The 26,919-nt window shown below is 44.2% G+C and overlaps 1 protein-coding gene across 1 annotated transcript in view; it reads left to right on the top strand.

Annotated features, from left to right (window-relative positions):
• LOC311227382 (intraflagellar transport protein 172 homolog) overlaps nucleotides 1-26,919 on the top strand; it is an 80,934-nt gene that overhangs the window by 25,804 nt on the left and 28,211 nt on the right. Inside the window, exons 24-37 of the mRNA XM_084312998.1 lie at nucleotides 1,377-1,497; nucleotides 2,088-2,232; nucleotides 2,972-3,061; nucleotides 3,225-3,322; nucleotides 6,612-6,747; nucleotides 7,822-7,938; nucleotides 9,143-9,285; nucleotides 9,724-9,817; nucleotides 14,545-14,609; nucleotides 17,557-17,737; nucleotides 17,904-18,013; nucleotides 19,230-19,359; nucleotides 21,136-21,234; nucleotides 22,109-22,218. Coding sequence (XP_084169124.1) covers nucleotides 1,377-1,497; nucleotides 2,088-2,232; nucleotides 2,972-3,061; nucleotides 3,225-3,322; nucleotides 6,612-6,747; nucleotides 7,822-7,938; nucleotides 9,143-9,285; nucleotides 9,724-9,817; nucleotides 14,545-14,609; nucleotides 17,557-17,737; nucleotides 17,904-18,013; nucleotides 19,230-19,359; nucleotides 21,136-21,234; nucleotides 22,109-22,218 — 1,639 coding nt within the window. The remainder of the gene's footprint in view (nucleotides 1-1,376; nucleotides 1,498-2,087; nucleotides 2,233-2,971; nucleotides 3,062-3,224; nucleotides 3,323-6,611; nucleotides 6,748-7,821; nucleotides 7,939-9,142; nucleotides 9,286-9,723; nucleotides 9,818-14,544; nucleotides 14,610-17,556; nucleotides 17,738-17,903; nucleotides 18,014-19,229; nucleotides 19,360-21,135; nucleotides 21,235-22,108; nucleotides 22,219-26,919) is intronic.

The raw sequence follows: 26,919 nt of genomic DNA, 5'->3' as shown, positions 1-26,919 counted from the left end.
ACCCCAACAGAAGGGATCACATTAAATTCCACTGGGTTTCATTCATTGCTTGTCGTGGGTTTTCTGTTGTTCAACCCAAGAGATTATCAGCACGGCTGATGATGATGATGATGATTGGAATGAACAGCAAGGCTGGACCGCCTCATTTTGATTGATGGGCAGAAACTACCAACCTTTCAGAGAGGAAAAAAAAGTAACATCTCAGATTTCAGCTTGGCATTTTAAAGGTGCGCTATCTTATAAATGGCCTTTTCCAGTGGTTTGCATTGTTTTCTAGCAATGTGGGGTTGTACCAACACTGACTAGATGTGAAATCTCTACCCAGTCCCATTTCTCCAGTTCAGCTGAGACAAGAATCTCCCCCACTAAACCAAGCCATTCTGAATTTATGCGGATCTGTGACGTGTAAGAATTCTCATCTGCCACCGCCCGCCCACAATCAACTGTGATTGGAGGAGTTAGCGTAACGTTGAAAGTATGAGCAAAACCAAGCGAGTGGAAATAATGCGGAAGCGGTTTCCCTGTCAGCACTTCCTCAAAAGTGTTCGACAGCATACTGTAGCTCCAGAGTGCTTATATATCCCAGCTTTCCCCCCGCAATGTTTCTACACAGAGAAGACAGCAGCTTTGCTGGTTAGAATGGGTGGGAGGGATTGTTGACTCAGGGGGGATCTCTCTCTCTCTCTCTCTCTCTCTCTCTCTCTCTCGTATCTGCTAGTGCAGGTGGGTGACTGTCAATCAAAGTGCATTGCGAGTATGGGCGGAGCCCAGCCAAAAACAGAATCTGGAAGGGCAGAAAGTGGTCCACCAAAGTACTCGATAAAAAATACATAACAATGAATTTTATTGAAAAAAAATTACAGATGTGTTCCATAGTCTCACAGGAATTGTATAAATTGCCCAAATAGTGAAAAATAAAGCAAAATATGGGACCTTTAATCAAATATGTTACGAGACATTTGCATTTAGTAATTTAGCTAACACTTTTATCCAAAGCGACTTACAAATTGTGAACAACAAGTCAGCAGGAGGTGTACATCTCTGGCAGCTATGGGTCAGTGGCATTGTTTGTCAAATAGTGTCTAAACTTGAGTGTTACACTCTGAGTGCATAGTAGTATAGACATATTAGCATGGTAGGTAGTAGTATAAGTATAGTAGCATAGTAGTAAGGTACATAAATTATTTTTTATAAAAAAATTATATAGTTTGTATATATTACAAATTAGTGTGTGGTGGTGTTTCAAGGTATCAGATACACTGAAATAATGAAAAAGTGATGAATCGGCACACAATGGCTTCAGAATTTCTCAATAATGGAAATTGAGCCACGTGAGACATGGCCCAGACGTTATGTTCTTCTCCCTGTCTCCGTAGCGGTGGAGCTGGCTCGCCTGGCCTTCCCTGCCGACGTGGTGAAGCTAGAGGAGTCCTGGGGAGACTATCTGGTGCAGCAGAAACAGATGGACGCTGCCATCAACCACTTCATAGAGGCCGGGTGAGTGACGGACTGGGAGGGATGGAGGGAGGAGGAGAGAGGACCGTTGGAAGGAGACTGCCCAGTACAAATGGCACAGGTGGCGTTGACATAAACCACTGCTTAGAGACGGGGTGATTGATGGAGGACAGGATGGAGGGATTGAGAGAGAGAGGAAGGAAGTGGGGGTGGAGGGAATACAACTGAAACGGGTGGCGATGACATGAACCACTACATTGTCTCATGAAGCCCTCACCCAGAGTACCTCAGTTTTAACTCCGTTTGTGCGTGCACGCCCTCTTCTGGCCCAGTGTCGGTAAGTTGTTGACTCCATAAAATAGCCTAATTAAAGGCATTAAAAATGGTCTTCAATCCAAACCTTCATACAAATGTTCATGAAAACAAAGATATATATATTCATAGAAAATAGTAAATAGCTGAAATAAAACTGACAGATTGTTGGATGTCCCCTGGAGACTTCCTGTGAAACCAAATTGCGCCCCAAAATGTCATTGTTGTTAACAAACAGTGACAGGGTCGATACAAAGTCTAATGAGTTTGCCATGACGCTAAACGGTAAATATCTCTCCTCTCTTCTCCTCTCCTCTCAGCTGCTCATCCAAGGCCATCGAGGCGGCCATCGGAGCTCGCCAGTGGAAGAAAGCCGTCCATATCCTGGAGTTGCAGGAGGACACGTCTGCGGGGAAGTACTACCTGAAGATAGCCCAGCACTACGCCTCCATACAGGACTATGAGGTGAGAGAGAGACGGAGAGAGAAGGAGGGACGGGGTGAGAGATAGAGAGATGGAGATAGAGGGACAGGGTGAGAGATGGAGGGATGCAGGGACAGGGTGAGAGATTGAGAGATGGAGGGATGGGATGAGAGATGGAGATAGAGGGACAGGGTGAGAGATGGAGGGATGGGATGAGAGATGGAGATCAAGGGACAGGGTGAGGGTGAGAGATGGAGGGATGGGATGAGAGATGGAGATAGAGATAGAGGGACAGGGTGAGAGATGGAGGGATGGGATGAGAGATGGAAGGATGAGATGGGATCAGAGATGGAATCAGCTCTGAAATGGAGATGTAAGAAATGAGTTGACCAAGCTGTATGGTATCAGTTGGTAGTGTCTAGATCCCATCGCCTGGGAGGACCTTGGCTGTGCCCTGGAAGTGGGTCGTCACTTTTTGGGTGAGCTGCAAAACTCGTCATTTTCACCTAAATAGTTATTTATAAGCCTACTCTTCCTTACCTTACCTTAACCCTTACCATAACCCTACGCTCAACCTTTGTGGTCACAGCCAAGGTCCTTCACTACCCTGCCTGTTTGAATTCTGGAATTTGAGCTACCTTTTGACCCAATGGGTATGCACTCTGAGCGTAAATGTAGCGATTACTTTGTTTGCAGATACCCATTTATATTGAATAGAATATTATAATGATTATAATTTCTATTCTGATGTCTTGTGTGTTGTTGTCTTTTATGTCCATAGGTGGCAGAACGTCTGTTTGTGAAAGGAGACCACATTCAAGATGCCATAGACATGTATACAGCAGCCGGGCACTGGGAGGATGCTCATAAGGTTATTATGTCAACAAGGTCCACACACACACACACACACAGAATGTTTCACAATTCTAAATACTGATCAGCCTACAAACTCAATTCAGTCAAAACAATGATAATGAACTCTGTTGACAGAAATATACACACTCACCCTGTGGTTGTGGTGTTTGTGTGTATAGCTGGCGGGGAATTGCATGACTGAAGAAGACGTGTCGGCTCTGTACATCAGCAGAGCTCAGGAGCTGGAAAAAGAGGGCAAACACAAAGAGGCTGAGAGGTAATGTACTGTGTGTGTGTGTGTGTGTGTGTGTGTGTGTGTGTGTGTTTTCATGGGTGTGTGTGTTCAGTGTTTGAATGTGTGTGGGGGCAGGGTGGTATGTATTTGTGTATGTGTCCTCTCTGAAATCCTCTTCATCTCTCTCTGGCTCTATGTCTCTCTCTCTCCATCATCCCTATGTTTACATTTACATTACATTTACATTTAGTCATTTAGCTGACGCTTTTATCCAAAGTGACTTACAAGTTATGTACGACAAGTCATCAGGAAGGGCACAACTCTATCAGCTGAGTAACAATGTTCATCAAAGTGTTGAGTGTAGGTTAGTATATTAGGACAAGTGCATGACAGTAAGGTTAGTTAGGGTTATTATTATATATATTTTTGTATGTCTCTCTCTCTCTCCGTCCATCCCAAGTCTTATTGTGCTTCTCCTCCCTTGTCCCATTGCCCTCCCTTTGCCTTCCCCCACTCTTCTTGTCCCTCTCTCTCTCTATCTTTTAAACTAGAGATGCATCTATACTACTTTTTACTTTTTCACTGCCAATACCGAGTCCTGGGCCCTCATTTATCAACGTGGCGTACGCACAGATATGTGCTTAACCCGTGCGTACGACCATTTCTAAGCAAAGTGTGGGATTTATCAATTTGAACGTGAACTTGACTTTGTGCTTATGTCTACGCACAGCTCTGAGCATGCTTAGCTGACGCCCAGTGGTAGAATATCGTTACTACGGCATATGCGCTCCTCAGTTCATGCATTAGTTTCAACGCGGAAATAAGCTTTCGTGCATTACTCCTGACACTGGCGCGTGTTCTGTATGAACCGTAATTCATTATAGTTCATTGTGAAATAGCGACAGTAGTGTAATTATAATGGGCTCATGCGCGAACAGGAGGTTGGCTTGCTTGTTTGGCAGGGGGGGGCAGACGCAGAACACCTAGTGTAACTGCCGCCGTGTCATAGTGTAATTCAAGTTAAGCTTCAGTATGATGTCATATAGTAGAACCGGTTAGAACAGGCTAGAACCTTCCAGAACTGCGCTCCAGTGTATAAATAGAGAGAACTTACAAGGGTTCTCTCTCATTTCTCAACCACCATCAACCACCTAGCCCCTTTCGTGACTGTGATGCACCGAGTGAATCCACAGTCACTTGCTCCTCAATAGGAAACCAACCTAGATTTACCCTGAATGACTGGTTCTGACTGAACCGTTCGTTATACAAGAATCACAGAGACGTTTCAAAGGTACTCACAGTTGCAGGAGGGTTTCGGACAGAGATACGGGATGGTTTGAAAGCTCGGCGTTGCTAATAAACATTTTAAATATTTTTTATAAACTGGTCAACACTGCATTATTTCCGGCGTTGTGTGCATGATGCGCATGCGCTGTGATCACACCAGGCAGCCAACGCCGGAAATAATGCCGTGTTGACCAGTTTATAAAAAATATTTAAAATGTTTATTAGCAACGCCGAGCTTTCAAACCATCCCGTATCTCTGTCCGAAACCCCTGTGCAAATGCGAGTACCTTTGACATTTCTCTGTGATTCTTGTATAACGAACGGTTCGGTTAGAACCAGTCCTTCAGGGTAAATCTAGGTTGGTTTCCTATTGAGGAGCAAGTGACTGTGGATTCACTCGGTGCATCACAGTCACAAATGGGGTTACAGAACACCCACCTCCACCAAACGCGATTAAATATTGTTTCAAATAAAAAGCGACATACTATTATTTTGTGTCATGTTTCCAAATAAGATTGGCCACAACGAAATGCTTTCTACTTCAATTTGTTAGTTAGAATAGATTACCTCACTCGTTGAAACTTCACTGAGACTAACAGTAAAATACAGTATTTTAATAACAATAATAGAGCTTCATTTTATATAGCGTCTTTCAAGAGACCCATGCAAGGTCGCTTTACATAGATAGGGGGGGGAAATAACAAAGTAATAAACATAGTGGACAGACTATGTAAATATGATGATGGGATTCAAGTTCATGTTTGTATTTATCACATAGGCAGGCTACACATGGCGTATAGGCTACATCATACATGGCAGTGAGATTCATTGTTCTTGTATATGCTCTCGTATTATTGTTTATATAGGCTACCCAATACTGACATCAAAATAGATTGTATGCCTCTAGAAATCATATGCAGCAGGTAGAAAATTTACGGAAAATCCGTCGCGATTTGGAATACAATTGAGGAGAACTTTAATCCCTGGGTATTAATCGAACAAAACGGAAAAAGGCAGTCATATTCCAGCATGGGCTTTATTAGTTAATAACTTAATATGGTCTTTAAGAGATATCATATCCGACATCACCGTACGTGTACATGTCTGTCAGCCTGTCTCGTATTTCTCCATTACACGCAATTCCCTCGGGTCAGTCCATTATTTCACATCCCATGGGGGTGTTTCATGACCATATATGGATAATCGGGGTGGTTCTGGTATGCAAATACTTAAAACCATGCACAAGCTCAAGCTTAGGAGCAAGGTGATATTTATGAAGACAGGTGTGCGTAGGACCTGTGTACGCATGTGTGATAAATCCCATTTTTTTTGTGCGTGCACACATTCTAAATTCTGTGCTTAAGAACGAAAATAGAATACTTTCTAAGAAAACTTGATAAATGAGGGCCCTGGACTTTAGGTATCAGCCGATACCAAGTACAGATCCCATTCATCGCTTTTACTAAACAGTATAGACCTTTGGAGTCAGTTTGGGTTCATTGGACAGTACACTCTCACCTCTCCATAAGAGAGATCTAAAAAAATTCAGCAAATTAAGTCACGTTGCTTTGATCTCTCACTATGTTACACATAGTTCATGGTACCGGGCTATTTTTTGCCTGGTATCAAGTTAATATCTGATATCGATGCCCTATTTTAGCCTGCAATCAGGCTGATATCTGATACTGATGACCTATTTTAGCCTGGTATCAGGATAATATCTGTGCATCCCTACCTTAAACTCTCCTGATCTCTCTCTTTCTCTCTTGTTTTAATGATATTCACACTCAAAACAAGTAAATTAAGTCTGAACAGTATTTGCTCCCCATTTTCACTCCAATAAACCTGGGGGTTGCACTGCAGGGTCAAGGTCTGACACACAACTAATTATTATCAAAATAGAAACTATTTGCTTGCTTCAATGTGTGTGTGTGTGTGTGTGTGTGTGTGTGTGTGTGTGTGTGTGTGTGTGTGTGTGTGTGTGTGTGTGTGTGTGTGTGTGTGTGTGTGTATGTGTGTGTGTGTGTGCACACGTACACTGCAGGCTGTACTCCATGGTGCAGCAGCCAGACCAGGCTATCTCTATGTATAAGAAGAACAGGATGTTTGATGATGTCATCCGCCTGGTGGCCAAACACCACCCGGACCTGCTGAACGAGACCCATCTGCACCTGGCCAAGGTACTGCTTACATCACATTCATACATCAGTGAGCATGGTCAAAAGGATACCAGGACATTTTGGTCTCTTACGCTCCTTTAATTTGTCATTCGTAGTTGGAAAATATGTTTATATAGGTCGAAGAAATCTTGTGTTAGCTTTGGAACTCTAAAGTCCAATAACTTTTTCTTGCTGTTAAATCCAATTAAACTATGTTAAAACCCTTTCCCGCTCAGATAACCAGTTCATGATGGATCATTCAGTCTGTCTGCTGGTTTGTTTTGCAATTAGAATGTAACATTATTGTGCTGTTACAGCAGCATTGCTAATGTTAATGTGAGCTATCTCTAGCTAATGTCCATGGCTAATGTTAATGTGAGCTATCTCTAGCTAATGTCCATTCCTGGTGGGGCACACCCAGACCCGCTTAAAAAGTGGCCTGACTGGGAGAGAGAGAGAGAGAGAGAGAGAGAGAGAGAGAGAGAGAGAGAGGATCCAACAACACATTATGGGGCAAAGGCCGGGCTGACTCATACATCATTTTCCCACATAAAAGAAATAAGGAGAAAACATGCCTTAAGAGAGAAACCACAAGCGTCTATCCTCAGGCACCAGGCATGCAGACAGTAAGCATCAACCAGAACTTCAAAGTTTCTCCATCAAAAGTAGAAGGCTCCAAAAGTAGCCTACATGTTATTATGTGTATACTACTATGTGTGATTGATTGATTGATTGATTGAAAACTGAGAGGCCTTAACTATCAGTCATCAAAGCGGGTACAGATCTGTCAGACAGGCTCCTCATCTACCTTGTCTGATAAATGGACACTTTACATTGAAATATAGTTGGAAAGACACATAGACAGTAAAACAGACATAACGCAGGACTTGAAACTAAGGGTGTCCCAATGTCCTGGGAATCATATTTTTGTCTGGGACAGTACAAAACAGATTTAAGGACAGTCCCGGGACAGTCGATGAAAAAACTCTGAATTCATATGAATTCATATTCTTTGGATTTGGGACGATTCCCTTTCAGTTTGGGATGAATATGTAACTGTAGTTTGGGATGTAATGTATTGTCTGTGTCCTGTAGGAGCTCGAGGCTGAGGCCAGGTTCTCTGAGGCTGAGTACCACTACACCGAGGCAGAGGAGTGGAAGGCTGCCATCCACATGTACAGAGTCAGCAACATGTGGGAGGACGCACACAGGGTACGAACATATCATCTGAGATCTACACACACAGAACATGTCCTCTGAGATCTACACACACAGGGGATGAACATGTCCTCTGAGATCTACACACACAGGGTATGAACATGTCCTCTGAGATCTACACACACAGGGTATGAACATGTCCTCTGAGATCTACCCACATTTCCCCAAGGGGATCAATAAAGGAATATCTTATCTTATATCCTCTGAGATATACACACACAGAACATGTCCTCTGAGATATACACACACAAGCAGGTGGGGCAAGTAAAGGCTTCCAAAAAGGCCCACAGAAATAACTAATTTGAATGCAAAGGTGAAGATTTATTAAATGTTAAGTTTAGCACATTAGTTTGTAGGATTTGGTAAATCTTCACCTTTGGCATTCAAGAGGCTTCCTCCTTTCTGTATCCTCTGTGATGTTCCGTATATGCATGCTTTTCCCTGGAGAGTTCAGAGGGCAGGTTGAGGCATCTACAGTTCACCTGGAGCAGGGAGTCATGCTCAGTCTTGTTCACTGTTGTGCTCAGGGACCAGATGGCCCCAGGGACTGACCTTCTGACCTTCCAGTCACGGCACACTCAATTTAACCAGAGCATTTTCTCTGTGTGTGTTTATTTCCTGTGTGTGTGTCTATTTATGTCCTGTGTCTCTGTGCCTCTGTGTGTCTCTCTCTGTGTGTGTGTGTGTGTCTGTTTATTTCCTGTGTGTGTTTATTTCCTTTGTCTCTCTCTGTGTATGTGTGTAGTGTGTGTGTGTGTGTCAGTGTCTGTTTATTTCCTGTGTGTGTGTCTGTTTATTTCCTGTGTGTGTCTGTTTATTTCCTGTGTGTTTATTTCCTGTGTGTGTGTCTATTTATTTCCTGTGTGTGTGTGTTTATTTCCTTTGTCTGTCTCTGTGTGTGTCTGTTTATTTCCTGTGTGTGTGTCTGTTTATTTCCTGTGTGTGTCTGTTTATTTCCTGTGTGTCTGTTTATTTCCTGTGTGTGTCTGTTTATTTCCTGTGTGTCTGTTTATTTCCTGTGTGTGTGTCTGTTTATTTTCTGTGTGTGTGTTTATTTCCTGTGTGTATGTGTGTGTCTGTTTATTTCCTGTGTGTGTCTGTTTATTTCCTATGTGTGTGTCTGTTTATTTCCTGTGTGTGTCTGTTTATTTCCTGTGTGTGTGTAATGGTGTGTCTGTTTATTTCCTGTGTGTATCAGGTGGCTAAGAGCCACGGTGGTGCCAGTGTCCAGAAGCAGGTGTCCTACTTGTGGGCTAAAAGTCTGGGAGGGGAGGCAGCAGTGAAGCTGCTCAACAAGTTTGGTCTCATGGAGTACGCCATCGATTTTGCTTCGGAAAACCGGTGAGCAGCGCCTTATTGTCACTGTCTGTAATACAGCTAATAGGTAGCAAGCAGCAGTTAATGGTGATCCTAATAAACTAAACTAAACAAGCTGGCTGAACCAACCGGACATGTCATTTTCAGCACACAGCCGTCTTATCTGAAAGCGTTTTCCCTCAGATTCCAGTGTGACTTTGTTGACCAGAATACCAGCAGCACGCTGCCGGTGAGCCGGTACCGAACCAAACGATACAGAAAACATACCGTACTGTGCCCATGTGGAGCAGGACATGGTACATTAACTCAGCGGGAAAATATTTAGTTGACAAACCACCTCTAGCTTTGGGTTTGCTTTTTTGTGTGAAATGGACTGAATTAATATATGAAATCATGCTGCAGGTGTGCGACCTTTTTTGTAGAATTTGAAGAGTTTTGACAGTCGTTTTTGTCTTTTCTCAGTACATTTGACTTTGCCTTCGAGTTGGCCCGCCTCTCCTGCAAACAGAGGGTCCCAGGCATCCACTTCAAATATGCCATGCATATGGAGTATGAGGTAAATGTGCCACCCGCCAGCGACCTCATCAAAGTTAAATGCCTTACATGTAGGGTTTTTACATCGCTATATCATTGTTAATTCAATGTACCTTGGCAGGATTACCTTAAAAACATGATGAGACCGATGAGAATAGATGACAATTACCAAGTCCGTTGGTAGCCGCTATATTGTATATAATGACTCCACAGGAGTTCTGCTGAACTGCTCTACTATGCAAAGGATTTATTTCCAAACACCCTCTCCGGCAACATCAGCAGGGCTTATGGGAAATGTGCTCTGATGAGCATTAGGCAACCAATTGTTTCGGCAATGGTCTCATTTGTTTACTGTAATTACACCAAGGCATCACAACCTGATCATGATCTAAGATATGATATATTACTGTCGAAAATTCTACTCATAGGGGCTTTAAAGGTCCCATGTTTTACTATTCTGTTCACTATTTGGGCAATTTTACACAATTCCTGTGAGTCTATGGAACACATCTGTAAGTATTTTTTTCAAAAAGATTCATTGTTTTGTATTTCTAATCAAGTACTCTAAAGCTAAATTTTTCCACTTCAAGATTCCAAGCAGTTTTTGGCTGGGCTCCGCCCATACTTGCAATGCACTGTATGACAGTCACCCACAGTCTGCACTGGCAGACAGAGAGAGAGATAGAGAGGGAGACTAATTAATTTGGCCGCGGGGGAGGGCATAATCCCACGGGACAATGCATTGGTAACTTGTTTCAAATGACAATATATACCCCTGTGAATATTACTGCACAGATCGGAATACGCGTGGGAGTGTGCGTGTGCGCTATGATATTTTGCAACAGGTTGACGTGACGCGAGTGCCGACAGAGAGAGAGCAGAGAACGAGAGAGAGAGGGAGAGAGAGGTATACGGAGCTGCAGGCTTCTCTGAGAGAGAAGTCAGCAGTGAGATCTCCGCTAAGAATTGGATCATGTATTTCGATCGGTTTTGACGATCGGCGAAAATAAAGCATTATCACCGATCACCGATCTCATATTTATACTGAATATCGGCCGATACCGATCGCTGGCTGATCGATCGGGGCATCCCTACTCCCGACTGTGTCCCGACTGCGTCCCGACTGCGTCCCGACTGCGTGTGTGCGTTTCCCCACACACACGCAGTCGGGAGTGTGTGTAAATGCTCCGTATCCCTCTCTCTCTCTCTCTCCCTCTCTATCTCTCGCTTGCTCGTTCTCTGCTCTCTCTCTGTCGGCACCCGCGCCATGTCAACCCGTTTGAGGAAGTGTCAGTATTTCCACTCGCTCTGTTGTTGAGCGAATTGTTGATTGTGGGCGGTGACTGATTGATTGATTGATTGAAAAGTTATTAACAGATTGCAGAATGGGTACAGTACAGTACAGCTCGATACATACAATTGTTAAGGGGATGCAGACCAGAGAGACTTTCGTCTTGTTTACATCAGGGTCCCCCATTTTAAATTCATCATATGACACACACGACATACAGATGGACTGCTACATCTATACATTTATGACATACCAGATTTGCAAATACAGTACTGTTTGTGATACAAAAAGTGTCCAGAAAAGAGTGTATAAACATTTGACGTAGAAACTGTACATTGGAGGAGGTTGGGTAGGTGGGGTGGGGTGGGGTTGGGGGGGGGGGGGGGGGGGGGGGGGGGGTTGGGTAGGGGGTGGGGGGGGGGGCGACACTGTACACCAGGGCTATTCAACTAAATTGTTCAGGGGGCCACATTGTCAGAAACCCAAGGGGCCAGGGGCCGGACTGCCACGGCGCCTCCCCGTGCTATGAATATATGTACACTTGACACAACACGCAACCACATTTTCACAACTTTTATTTAACTACATTGCAAAAGTAGTATACTTTTCAAAAAAAGTGCTTCATTTATGTGCCACATCTGCAACATCTCCTGCAAAAAGTGCTTCATTTATGACTGCAACAACTGCAACATCTCCTTTTAAACATTTCAATATAAAAATAAAATAAAAAACAAACAAGTGCATGATGTGCATCTGAACATTCTAACATCAACACTTGAACAAAAAACACATTTTTTTTTTTTTATATTTTTTTTATTATTGCAAAACAAAAAATTATTAAAAGTCAGTACTCAACACACAATGCATAATGAAACTTTCAGTAAAGGTGGTTATAATATATGCAAGTACAAAAAACACATTTATAGTGCAGCTGAGCTTATGAAAAAGTGATTCATGTCTGTGCAACAACAGCAAATCACAGCATCTTATTAGCACTTATTGTCCACTCTTAACTCTCAAACATCAAGGGGGGTGGGGGGCAGACAGGCCTAGCCTACATACACACATCTAATGAGAGAGATTGCACTTCTTTGACTGGGCAATGGCAGAGAAAGAGGGTTCATAGGAAGTGAGGGCTACCCGCAAACAGTGATGCAAATGCTCATTTGTCAAGGAGGCACGGTTGCTTGTTTTAATGGCATTCATGTGAGAGAAACTGGATTTACTTGTTGATGACTTGATAAAGTTACAAAGTGTGGGAAAGTGGAGCATTCTGTCAGTGAGATCAGATGAGAAAAGAACTAGTTTAGTTTGAAATGCATTATGCATTATTTTTTTTACTTTATGATCAAGTTTCCACACAGCCCAATGCCTGATGCTGCACGGCGGCAGTTTAAACAACAACATTATTATTGTCCCTTACCTTAGATGCGCCGCGCCTGCTGCATGTATCCCACAACTTCATCTTTTCCATTCATTCATTCCAGATAGGGCCATGGAGAGGCATTGTTGTTATTGACATCATCTTCATCAATGCCATCAGCCCATGGAAAACATCAAATCCCTCTGCCATTTCGCACGGACCGGTTGCATTCATTCATCAGTGGTCTGTTTTGATTTGCACTTCCTGGTTTGCTGAGCTGGAGTCCCGCCCTATCCTGCCTCTGATTGGCCTACCCGTAATGTTTTGGCCTAACTTTACCCAATCGTGATTTCATGTGCAGGAAGGAGAGCTCAGAGCGTTCTTCTGTCGTTTGGGTGCATGGCACTGCACATACCGCCACGGCGCAACCTACTTTCCCAGACGTTGTTTAACATGCTATTTTACCAGCGCTTTGCGCTATTTTTTTTTTTATTTTTTTTTTGGAAATCTTCCGCGGGCCGGTCCAAATTGCTTGGCGGGCCGGTTCTGGCCCGCGGGCCGCCAGTTGAATAGCCCTGCTGTACACTGTACATTGGAATACTGACGAAGCCATACTTGGTCATTTACTGTACAACTGGGTTAGGACATTTGTAGGGGCCAGTTTTGAATTGCAGTCTCCCGTAGGTGTTTTTTGAGTGTTTTTGAAAGTGGGTATTGATTCACATTCCTTTACAGCTTTGGGTAGGGCGTTCCACATTGATGTGGCATAATTGTGAAACGTGTTTAGTCCCTTGTTTGAGCCGAATCTGGGTTTAACATGATTTGTGGAGCTCCCTCTGACTACAACCAGGGGCTGAGATATGCAGATCAGTGCCTTATTCACGTCAGCAAAACAGTCAAATCAGAATGGCTTAGTTCAGTGGGGGAGGATCTCGTGACATCTGAACTGGACTGATGAGCCAAAATGAGAATTAGAGACACAGACCCCATTGATACAACCCCACATTGCTAGAAAACAATGCTAAACACTGGAAAAGGCAATTTACAAGACATGGGACCTTTAAATAATAATAATATAATAATGCAGGACTTTGGAGAAGTCTTTATTTGGCATGCAGTGACACAAACAGGTTGAATGTGCTAATTGACTCTGATAAAGACGCCTGCTGTGAGTCCAGTTCTTGCATCATATGAGATGATATATATAAGATGCAATAGTACTCTACGCCCTCCCTCTCCTTGAGACCAGTCGCTCTGCTCCTCTCCCCCTCTTCTATCTGCGCTCTGTGCTTCATGCCGTTGTCGGACTCTACTCAAACCTACTCGATATGGATCTAATCAGTTGGTCACTTTCAGTAGTGGATCGCATATTTTCGTCAAGAAAGCAGAATGAGGCTGAAGAGGCGACTCACCAAGGACATAACCCAGAGCTGATAAGACTTTCCCAGCTGTCGAGAAAGCAGAATGAGGCCCTCCCAATCCCCCCCCCCCCCCCCCCCCCCTCCCGCGGGTGCTCAGCGCCTACATGGCAGCAGAGCTACACTGTGGCTGGGGGACACACCAGGAAGCTGATGATGTCTCGCCCTCCCAATCCCCCCCCCGGGTGTTCCGCACCGGTAACGGTGCAGCGGTGATACACATATTTCGATCTCAAGACTTAGTCCTGCATGTATCAACAAATGCGCATGTTGGTGAGAATTTATCTGTGCCATTATTACTACAAACTGTAATAATTGTGGAATATTACTATATGTGTATGAACCAAACATCACACTGTAATGTACCTGTACTTTATATGTGACAATGAACTACTACTACTACTACTACTACTACTACTACTACTACTACTAATAGGACCATTGTGCTCGAGTGCCTTCTTCGGGTTAGATCTTTGTGAAGGTAGAGACTCTTTGCTACACTACTCGGTCCTACTCTGAGAGCACCAGACCTCCTGTGTGGAGAGGCTGAAGCATGTGAAAGCCCCCCTGTGAAAGCCCCCCTGATATCAAGTGTCTGTTTGTCTCCCGCTCTCCCGCCACTACATGGCCAGTGTTACCCTACTGATCCCGGGTGGGGGCAATGTTTCCTTTTCCAGGGCAAGTTTGCTGAAGCAGAGACGGAGTTCATCAAAGGGGGGAAGCCCAAAGAAGCTGTGCTGATGTAAGTTCTGAACGAGGTTGAGCTTCGCCAACACACTTAGCCCAACGTTTATTTTTTTTTTTTATTATTATATTCCCCCCCCCTCCATTTTTCCGATTTTTCTCCCATCCCACTGTTTTTTTAGTCGTTATGCCAATTCCCAACCCCCTTCCTGGTTGTTGCGCACTCCCCCCTACTGTTGGTCCGGGAGGCCGGAGACTGTCACGTGCTTTCCTCCAACGCATGTGCAGCCAGCCAGCCGGCAGCCAGCCTGGCAGCGCAGATTCTCACCGGGAGAGTGTAACGTGTGGAAGGTCACACTACCTCCCTCGAGATCCTACCCTCGCTGTGCAGGCGCCCCGACCGAACTGTAGGGGTCGCTGTCCACAACGCCCAGGACCCACCCATCAGCTTTCCCACCCCTAACACTGCCAATTGTGTTGGTATGAACGACCAGCCGAGCTGATGGCAATGCCGAGAGCTGGATTCGAACCCAGCGTCTCCAGCGTTGATGGCGAGCGCCTTGCCCACTACACCACCTAGCCGCCCTACTTAGCCCAACGTTAACGGCAGCATGGCAAGAGTTGCTTGCATGCTAGTGAGCACATTTAGCGATGCATTGGCTGATATGAAGAATGGACGAGGTTGGTAAAGAGGGACGAGGTTGGTACATCCCACAGTGCAAGAAAAACCCAGCGTTTACAGGGATTAAAGCGCTCCGTCTTGAGACCGATTTCCGTCAATTTGATTCGGAGTCGTGACTGATTTTCATACATCATAAGCACCTGCCAAGCGCCAATGGCGGGCAGGTTTTAGGTTTGGTGAGTGACAATGAGAGGTCTGTCCGCCACATGGTGGGTAACAAAATAGTCATGTAAAATAATTAAAACTGCAGTGTGTTTTGGTCTTACGACAGTCGCCTTTTTTGCAGCCCCAATCTCTCCTCGCGCATCAATCTCTCCTTGTTTACCGACGTCACATCCACCACCTGCTTGCACTGTAACGTTACGCACGCCTGCTATACTGATTAGCTAACGTTAGCTTAATAACGTTAAATGGAAGGAGTAAGTCGGCCGCTAAAAAGAAAACCCACTGCGGTTTTCTCAGACGAAAAGGATGAGCGGGACCACCTAACAAAAAGTTTCGAGAGGAGTGGAAGTTTGAAGATAGCGGTGTTTCAAGAGACTGGCTAGGCTACTGGGGGCTGTAGTGGTGAGTTGTTAACTTGTTCCGTGTGCCGCAAATATGTCAAAAAGAAAAACAGAAACAACACATTTGTCATTGTCATGTTACTTCACAGTACAAATACGTGAGTATCCTTTATTAGCTTAACTCCGTAGCAACATCACACAGGTGTATCTCTCTGGATCTGGTATATCCAGTAGCAGAAACGCATTCACATCATTAGGCTATGTCAGAAAACGCATGTGCACAAATCCTGCATTAGGCCTACTTTAGTGGACAAAACCCAAACAAAACTTATTTCTCACACGATGATCTACCTCTGATACTCATCGGAGCCCATATGTGCGTCGAAACTTGAATTAATAAAAACTTTATTTAACAGATTGCAGAATGGGTACAATACAGTACGGCTCAATACACACAATTGTTAAGGGGATGCAGACCAGAGAAAGACGTTTGTCTTGTTTACATCAGGGTCCCATATTATCAATTCATATTATGATGAATTGAAAATGGGGGACCCTGATGTAAACAAGATGAAAGTCTGCATCCCCTTAACAATTGTGTGTATTGAGCTGTACTGTATTGTACCCATTCTGCAATCTGTTAATAAAATGTTCAATCAATCAATCAATCAATCCCCCATTTTACATTTACATTTAGTCATTTAGCTGACGCTTTTATCCAAAGCGACTTACAAGTTCTGTACGACAAGTCATCAGGAAGGGCACAACTCTATCAGCTGAGTAACAATGTTCATCAAGTGTTGAGTGCTACAGTGTAGGTTAGTTTATTAGGACAAGTGCATGACAGTAAGGTTAGTTAGGTTAATTTTTTTAATTTCAGATAATGGTTGAAGAAGTGCGTCTTTAGTCGACGGCGAAAGATTGGACGGGTTTCGGCTGTTCTAACTGGGGTGGGTAGTTCATTCCACCATTGTGGGGCAAGGACTGAGAATAGGCGGCTTCTCCTTGATGACCCTCCCGGAGCTCGGATAGGAGTAGGTCTGAGGCGGCCAGAAGATGCAGAGCGTAGGGGTCTTGAGGGTGTGTAGTTGGAGACCATTGACCGGAGGTAGGCGGGAGCGGTTCCATTTGCCGCACGGTATGCTAGGTCGAGGGCCTTGAAGCGGTGGCCAGTTTCGAATTGCAGCCTCCCGTAGGTGCGGTTTTAAATGTGGGTAGGGAATAGGATTACATTTTTTTTTTTACGGCTGTGGGTAGGGCGTTCCACAACTTGTTGTGGCATAATTGCGAAACGTGTTTAATCCCTTGTTTGTATGATAACATGCCTTTTAGTTCATGGTGCAAAAAACTAAAAGAGCCAGGTGTGTGTTTTTGCAATGTATGCCACAGGAAATTACAGTGTGGCAGTAATGGGAAAAGGGTGCTAGCTCACCATCAATCAGAAGCTAGCCACAAGACTTGCATTCGCGATCTCCAGCACATAGCCTCCCTGCCTGGCGCGACAACCACAACAGTAGGGGCTATAGTCACAGTCAGGACAGTAGGCTAACTCTATTTAAAAAAAGAAAAAAATACAATTGAGGTTAAAATAAGAATATGACTTGGCCTGAAAAAAAGTTCAGTCAGGAGATCATTTTTTTGCTTTAATCCCTGCGTTTACATGTTTGTGTGTCTACATGTTTGTGTGTGTATGGGTACATGTTTGTGTGCGTCTACATGTTTGTGTGTGTCTGTACATGTTTGTGTGTGTATGGGTACATGTTTGTGTGTGTCTGTACATGTTTGTGTGTGTGTGTACATGTGTGCTGCTCTCCCAGGTACATCCATAACCAGGACTGGACCAGTGGAATGCGGGTGGCCGAGGGCCACGACCCAGACAGCATTGCAGAGGTTCTGGTGAGCCAGGCGACGAGTTGTGTAGAACAGAAAGACTTCCAGAAGGCTGAGACCTTGCTGCTCCGCGCCCAGAGACCTGACCTCGCTGTCAAGTACTATAAGGTAACCACCAGTGATAAGATCTCTCTCTCCCTCCCCACACACACACCCAAACAATTAAATAATCCACAGCATAAAATGCAGGTTGTTTTACAAAGGAGGCTGCTTGTTGATGTGTTAATGTTTATTTGTTGATTATTATTTGTATTTACATGTCTTTTGTCTTAAGGATGCGGAGATGTGGAGCGATGCCATGCGTGTCTGTAAGGAGTACCTCCCCAACAAGCTCTCCCTCCTGCAGGAGGAGTACGAGAAGGAGGCCACCAAGAAGGGCACACGGTGAGACGAGAGGAGCAGGGGAGGGCGGGGCGGAGGAGGGGGAGAGAAAGGCGAGGAGAGTGATGAAGCCTGACGACACAGTATCTTTGTCAATGTTTTGTGGTTTTATCCTGAATTCCGTGTTTGTAGCCTGGAATAGTCTGAGAAATGCTTCCTGAAAGCCAGAGGAAGAAAGGGAGAAACCACTATGGATACTACTAGGGGTGGGTGGGAAATCCTTGCAGTGATATATTGCGATATTTAGATTTATAAAATATTACATTTCTTTCTTTTGGCTTGACAATCCCATTTTGCCACTATGGACACCTGCAGAGTCAGATCGATACTTTATGAAAACATGGTGTCTTCTTATCCCAAATTAAAACTCCTAGCACAGAAGTAGCTGGAGTAGCCCCTTTCTTCTCATTGCTACTCCCCCTCTAATGACTTGAGAAGATGGAGTAGTGAAATGAACCGTGCACACGCAAGACGAGACATTACAGACGTTTGGGACACAAATAAATCTGTGTATGGGAAAACACTGTGATTGGTTGAGCTACTTTCCAACTATCGCATGATACTGCGTCAGCAGCCCAGCGGTTCCTCATCGCTAAAGGCATCATTCTGTTTCCTGGTGGACATTCCTCGAGCCTCAGCTTCCAGCCTTAAACTATTTGTATGTGTAGGGGGCGGCTAGGTGGTGTAGTGGGCAAGGCACTCGCCACCAGTGTGGAGACACTAGGATTCGCGTGTTCGAATCCAGCTCTCCACATTGTTTTTCAGTTTGGCTGGTCGTCCGCAGTAATACACATTGGCCGTATTACGGGGAGGGAAAACTGAAGGGTGGGGATCGAACGTTGTGAACAAGCGACTCCTACAAGTCGGTTGGTGCGCCTGCGCAGTAGAATCAGGAAGTGTCGGGGGCAGCGTGAGCCTCCCACGCGTTACACCTCGACACTGAGAGATCGAGCTGCGCAGGTGAAAAGATGCGACTGCTGTTACCTCAAGTACCGGAGGGGACTTGTGCTATGTATGACTTAGTCCACATTGCAGCCGGCTTGTGGGAGGCAAGAAACAGCGTTCGTGACAGGGGAGGGTTGAATTGGACGATACGAAATTGGGATGGGAGAAAATATGGAAAAATGGGAGAAAAAGTGGATAAAAAAAAAAACTATTTGTATGTGTGTATCTAACATAAATTGTGTGTGTGTGTGTCCGTGTGTGTGTGTCCGTCCAGGGGTGCTGAGGGCATGGTGGAACAGGCAAAGGAGTGGGAGCAGTCTGGAGAATACTTGCGGGCGGTGGAGTGTTACCTCAAGGCGAAGGACAGCTCCAACCAAGCCCTGTTGGAGAAGTGCTGTATGAAGGTAAAACTACACTGATGTATGCACTAGAACTACTGCTGTATGAAGGTAAAACTACACTGATGTATGCACTAGAACTACTGCTGTATGAAGGTAAAACTACACTGATGTATGCACTAGAACTACTGCTGTATGAAGGTAAAACTACACTGATGTATGCACTAGAACTACTGCTGTATGAAGGTAAAACGACTGCTGTATGCACTAGAACTACTGCTGTATGAAGGTAAAACTACACTGTATGAACTAAAACGACTGCTGTATGAACTAAAACTACTGCTGTATAATGTTAAACCACAGATATAGACCATGCTGAATGAAGGTAAAACTACTGCTTTATGAAGGTAAAACTACTGCTGTATAAAGGTAAAACTACTGATGTATGATGGTACAACCATAGAGAGGATACTGTTGTGTACAGTGGTACCTGTAGTCATCTTATCTACCTGTTAACACATTCCCGGCCAATCACGTATATATACGTTATTGGGAGCCAGCGTTTGACGGCCAATCACGTATATATACATTTTTTACTTGTTTTTTCTTTTTTTCGATTTTAATATCCTATTCAATGTCACAGAGCTGTATTTTTGCCTGGAAAAGGCATATTGGGACTCCGAAGGTGCAGTACCGGCCAAATCCTGGTAGTGGCGCTGTCTCGAGAATGCAGTAACCCCTATTGCAGACCGGATGCCACACTGAAAACGCTCCGGGCGGACTTTTTTACTAACGTAAACCTATGGCTTCGCTGGATCGCGTTGAATAGCCCTCGGGGAGGGGAGCTCCAGTAGCTCACCACGTACCGCGAGTGCTATTTCAGCGCCGTGGACAACCGTGCTCGTCACGGATCTGGGGCTGAGCGAGTTCGAATCCCGGACTGCAGCCGTGCCTTTCCCAGAGTGTCTTCCCCCCCATCTGAACCCTTTCAGCCTGCTTCTGTCGGTCGAACTTGACCAAGTATAAATGCGATAAACGTATAAAAAAGCCAGGGAAATGGCCAAAGTTTAAAAAAAAAAGAATAGCCCTCGGGACCCCCGACTCACCACGCTGTGGTGGGTTATATCATGGGCCAAATGGACATATGATCTACCAGATGGCAATCAAATAATTGGAATATTCTTTTTGGAATCCGACCGGCCACAGGTAAGGACATTTCATAGCCATCCCCCTGATCAACGTATGTTGTGGTAATAATGAATGCCATTATTGGCAATCAATTAATCTGAATCGACCCCCCCCCCCCCTTTCATGCATTCATGATGGAACATAATACCGATCATATGCATTTGGATTTTTAACTCTAGCGTGTGTATGGACGAAACGCCAATGGATTTAATGTTATTAGCATTGCGCCATATAAATAGCCTCACAGGAATTAGCCCTGATCATTCCAAAATAACCCTCATATTCACCACGGTATAAAACGGGAACGTATTGATGGGAAAAAAATCTTTTTTGCACGGAACGGAAGGTTCATACTGTCAAATGACCATGATATTGTATCCATAGCTATAATATAAAATATAGATTTAGCTCTACAAACAACGTGATGCACAGTGAAAGTTTGTAATGGAAAGCTGGTGTTCCAGCCACATTCCAGCAGCCATGAATGTGTTAACCAGCACATCTCAACATCTTCAAATCTGTCACAGGTGTGCTGTGTAAAATTGCAAGACTTTATATATGTATTCGTTTCAAGAGGAACACGGTGCAGTAAACAGTAGAGCCTAATAAATCTCCTCGCCTGAAGATGTCGGCATCTGTATGTTGTGTGTCCAGGCAGCTGAACTGTCAATCAAGTTCCTGAACGGAGACAAAGCTGTGGAGGTTATTCAAACGGTCGGGCCACGCCTCACACAGCTCAAGAAGTATAGCGCTGTGAGTACACACACACACACACACACACACACACACACACACACACACACACACACACACACACACACACACACACACACACACACACACACACACACACACACAGACTTATTTCGTTACCCAAATGGGCCACCACCATATGCTCCTGACTTGTTTGACTGGCCCATCAGTCATGACACGGTGCTCGCAAAGGTTCTCACAGGCACCATATGGAGTGACCCAGGGGATCTTAGAGGAACTCCTGAGGAACTGAGTGAACAGAAGGCCACACCCCCTCAGCCTACTGAGAGCGGGCTGTGCTCAGAGAGGCTGCACTGAAACACTTGATGCACTCAAATGATGCATCTGAAGCTTAAAAAAACATTACGCATGACATTAACAGTCTACAATAATTTGGGACGACAGTGGGTCAGGAGGTAGAGTGGTCATCTGGTAATCGGAAGGATCCCTGTTCGATTCCCATACCTCCCGGCAGCTTGTCAAAGTGTCCTTGAGCAAGACACTTAACCCCTAACTGCTCCCAATGAGCAGGTCGGCACCTTGCATGGTTGCCTCCACTGTCGGTGTGTGAATGGGTGAACGTGAGGCATGAATGAAATAATAAGCGCTATATAAAATGAATAGAAGCACTATATACTGTAAATGCAGTCCATTTACCATTTACAATAAGCTATTTATGACTGAATTAAAAGATATTTATACTGGATCTTTAAACATGATTGCTCAAATGTCCTTGTAAAAAAAAAAAAAAAAAAAGAGTTCATGCAAATCAACACAAACGTTAACTACTAACAACAAAAACATGAAGGCATAATTGGAAGAGTCACTTTCCTTTCATTAGTCTCTTGTCTTTCCTCACTGCTCCTGTTCTCAGGCTGCGGAGCTGTACCTACACCTGGACCTCATCAAGGAGGCCATCGACACCTTCATTGAGGGAGAGGAGTGGAACAAAGCCAAGAGAGTGGCCCAGGAGCTGGAGCCCAGGTGAGATAAACACACCGCTTGTGATTCTGGACTTAACTGCTGACACTGAGTCCAGGCCCGGATGCACAAACATGATACCATGATATTACGGCTTACAATGTCTCAGGCAGGGCTACTCCGTGTAATAATTAGCATTGTGTTTATTTGTTTTCTTGGCCCAGTTAACTCATTGACTGCCAGCTATTAGACGGGGCCCGTCGTACTCGTAGTAATGCCACGCTTTAAAAGATAGGAGTGCATCACCTTGTTTGTAGAGCTGTGGTGTCAGGAGAACTGCCTCTCCCTGAACGTCAGCAAAACAAGAGAGATGATTGTGGACTTTAGGAGGTCGGGGGTCAGGGACTACAGCCCCCTCAGCATCGACAGGGCACCGGTTGAGAGAGTGAACAGTTTTAAGTACCTCGGAGTCCACATACATTGACACACAGTGTTATCAAGAAGGCACATCAACGCCTCTACTTCCTTAGGCGCTTAAGGAAGTTCCAAGTGAGTCAGAAGATCCTTAAGAACTTCTACTCATGCACAATAGAGAGCATCCTGACTGGTAACATCACCTCCTGGTTTGGGAATAGCACCGCACAAGACCGTAGCAGACTACAGAGAGTGGCCCGTTCAACCGAACGCACAATTGGAGGTGGGCTTCCCACTCTCCAAGACATTTACAACAAGCGGTGCATGGGTAAGGCTAAGAGAATAATCAAAGACTCTAGCCACCCAAACAACTGCCTCTTTGAACTGCTGCGGTCAGGCAAGCGATACCGGAGTCTCATGGCAAGCACAGAGAGACTCCGAAGAAGCTTCTATCCTCAGGCCATCAGGATGCTAAATGACAATAACACTATGTAACAACCATCAAATACACTCACAGCACACATCCACACACACACACACTCACTTTAAACAAACAACTCACTGCAGCACCCACTTTAGACACTTAACACACTTTATTGATTGGTAAAGAATTTGCACTACAACTCATACTTCATTACACCTTACTGTAAATTGTACCTAAATTGTACCTCATCCCATTTCTGCATTGTACTGTATATTGTATTGTAACTCAGTTACTTTTCTACTCTGCATTGTATATTGTATACTGTATATGTATATATTGAACACTTTTGTCTATGTACTTGACTTCTATTTTATACTTATTGTAACTGAGGGGTACAATTCCCTGACTGTATTGTTAGATATGATATTTAATACCACTACCTCATGTACTTTAACTTCTGGCCACCCAGTACAAGATATAAGTATGATGAACACTTTCCCACCTGATGAAACGAACCAACACAAATGTACCAAATCGAATATTTAATACAGCAAAAGGTGTATACAACATTCACTTAATTACATTTATGATTTTAAATATTGAATATGCACTTTTATGGCAAATGAGTATTCGTAGGTAAATCAACATTGAATGTCCAATCTCTGGTTGCGCAGGGAGTAAGTATACAACCTGGAATATTTAGGAAACGATAGCGATGGTACTTAAATGATTATAGCTGGATACACTAAGGGGGGGGGGGGTCCCGCTGGTTGTAAGACAGTAGGAGGGGGGGGTTAGAGAAGCCGCTGGCGGTATCCCATCTGGCCGACGGTGTCTTGGGAGAATCCAAAGTCTTGGACACGGTGCCCGCAGAACCTCGGGCCGCAGACGAATACAGCTGGACCCTCTGTGGAACGGTATCTGCCGGTCCACAACGGAGAGACGTGGTGCGACCTCACGTGTAGAGCGCCGCCTCACCTGGAGTCCTCTCCGGGGGGTAATTCCAACACTCGGCAGTGTTGGCCTTTATCCATGGAATAATCAAAGCACACAAAGCATAATCCAAGAGCCGTGGAAGGCTCGCCGTCGTCTGGGTAGAGTAATCCAATATACAGGTCCAGTCGCTCTTGACCCGGAGCTCCTCGGATGCAATCACCACTAGGGGTCTGACCAGCCTGGTTAAGCGTCCAGATAACGTCAGGAACGATGGGGGTACTGATAACTGTAGGACTCTAACCGAACGATGCACCATACATAAATAGACTTATTAGCTTAATAGAATACGTCCAACTCGACGGTATGGTGCCAAACTATGACCATTCAACTATTAATCTACACGATATCTCAATGCTTATTCTGGGCCAAGTAGGCCTTACTACACCGCACGTGCGTCGTGGGGAGGCTTTTGCGTCTGTCACTCTGTTGGAGGGTAAAGAACTGGACTAAAAGAAGGTTCTACTTTACGAGCGCCATATATATATGCGCTATGAACAAATAGTACCATTCGTATTTCGCCCGGCATATTACTGCGCGGAACCGGGGGTTGCCTCGACATGTTAGGCGGCACGATTGAACTTGGACCTAGGGGTATGGCAACCTGGCGCCAGGTTCTCGTCCAATGGTAGAATGAAACTATTATGGGCTGTTTAGTAGAAACGGGGATATTCAATGCATATTGTGCAAGGAATATACAGGGGATATCAAACGATATACAAATACAATTAAATATATATATAAATAAATATACATATTCGGTTTAATCTGATCCTTCACAACACTTATTATACTTATTTTATACTTATCTATTTTTATCTAGCACAATCTCTGGAGCAAAACAGAAAGAAGCATTTTATATAAAAGTATTCTGTACTTTTGTAAGTAAGTAAAGTTTATTTATATAGCACCTTTCACAGACCAGGGTCACAAAGTGCTTCACATAGTAAAAACATCAATAAAATGCTAAAGATAGCAGCATGGTAAAAGAAAATAATTAAAAACATGAAAGATCAGGAAAAGCCAAAACGGATAAAAAGACATAAGATTTACATAGAGCATAAGTCGCCAAACGCCTGTTTAAACAGCACAGTCTTTAGCTGCTTTTTAAAAGTGTTTACAGAGACCACAGATCTAAGGTCCAAGGGCAGAGCATTCCACAACCTGGGGGCCACGGTTTCGAATGCTCGGTCCCTTTTTTTTCTTCAATCTAGACAGGGGGACAGCCAGCAAGCCCTGATCAGACGACCTGAGCGATCTGTTTGTGGTGTATGGACGCAGTAGGTCGCAGTTGTAGGCAGGTGCCTGACCAAGGAGTGCTCTATAGGTGATGACCAGAACCTTAAAGTGAATTCTGAATTTGATGGGGAGCCAGTGAAGGGAAACTAAGATGGGAGTGATGTGGCAATATTTTCTGGACCTAGTCAGCAGCCTAGCGGCTGCGTTTTGGACCATTTGTAGCCGGCCCAAAGTGGATGCATCGAGGCAAGTGAAAAGGGAGTTACAATAGTCCAGGTGGGATGAAACAAAAGCATGAATAATCATTTCCAGCTTTACCTGGGACACAACAGATCGGAGTTTGGCAATATTTCGTAGATAGAAAAAAACAGGTACGTGTCAGAGATCTAATGTGGTGATCAAAGATCACACCAAGGTTTCTGAGCTTGGGCCTCAGATTTGTTGAGAGGGTCCCCATGCATGTGGCAACTTCTGAGCCTATAATAAGAACCTCAGTTTTTTCTGCGTTTAACTGAAGGAAGTTGTTTGCCATCCAATCCTTGACAGCAGTCAGGCAGTCAAAGAGGGCAGATAATTTGTCAGTTTGTTCAGGCTTGAAAGAGACATATAATTGGATATCGTCAGCGTAGAAATGATAAGAGACCTCTTTGAATTGACTAATGATTACTCCCAGGGGGAGCATGTAAAGTGCAAACAGAGTAGGAGCCAGCACAGAACCCTCTGGCACGCCACAGGACAATGGAGCAGTTTCGGATGTGAAAGTGCCTGTAGACACAGAAAAACTCTTTTTGAGCTATAACTGTATTCTATATTATAGCTATGGATACAATATTATGGCCCATTTGACATCAACTATCTATCGTTCAGTATGTGAAAAAGAATAAATGTTTTCATCCATACGTTCCCGTGTTATACCGTGGTGAAGTAGAGTGGTCTGGGGTAATTCCCGAAAGGCTGTGTTATAGCCTCATACGTGAATCCTACTCTAAGCAATGCCGTTTCTTGCCTGGACACGCTACTATTCCCAGATCAAATCTATATAATAGGTATTATGTTCCGTCATGAATACATGAAATAGGGGGGGGGGGGGGGGGGGGGGGTGTCATTTCTGATTATTTGATTGCCAGTAACGGCATTCGTATTGAACACTAAAAACGCTTATCAGCCCGACCGGTATAAAAGCATTGCACGATCAAGCTAAAATTGACGTCAGATAGTCCTTACCTGTGATCGGGAGTATTCCAAAAATAATATTCCAATTGTTTGATCGCCATCTCATACATCCAATGTCCATTTGGTCCACGGCATAACCCACCACAACATATGGATCGGGATATTTGACGTGCTTCAATGGAACCGGGAGAACCGCTCGACTGCCCAACCCAGAAAACTGCGCTCTGTGAATTTTTTTTTTGTGAACACATTTTTTTATTTTCAATTTTTTTGACATGACATAAAACTAGACACACAAACATGTAAAAGTAAAAATCCACAATAAATCATAGGACTATGATAGTCCAGTATTTAGAGATTAAGGATATATACATAATAATTACGATACATGACATAAAACTAGACACACAAACATTAAAAGTAAAAATCCACAATAAAGTCATAGGACTATGATAGTCCAGTATTTAAATCAAAATAAATGTAGATTAAAGGATATATACATAATAATTACGATACACTAC

This window comes from Notolepis coatsorum (assembly GCF_963971535.1).
Source record: "Notolepis coatsorum genome assembly, chromosome: 1".
Classification (NCBI taxonomy): Eukaryota; Metazoa; Chordata; class Actinopteri; order Aulopiformes; family Paralepididae; genus Notolepis; species Notolepis coatsorum.
This window is presented reverse-complemented; position numbering and strand designations above follow the sequence as displayed.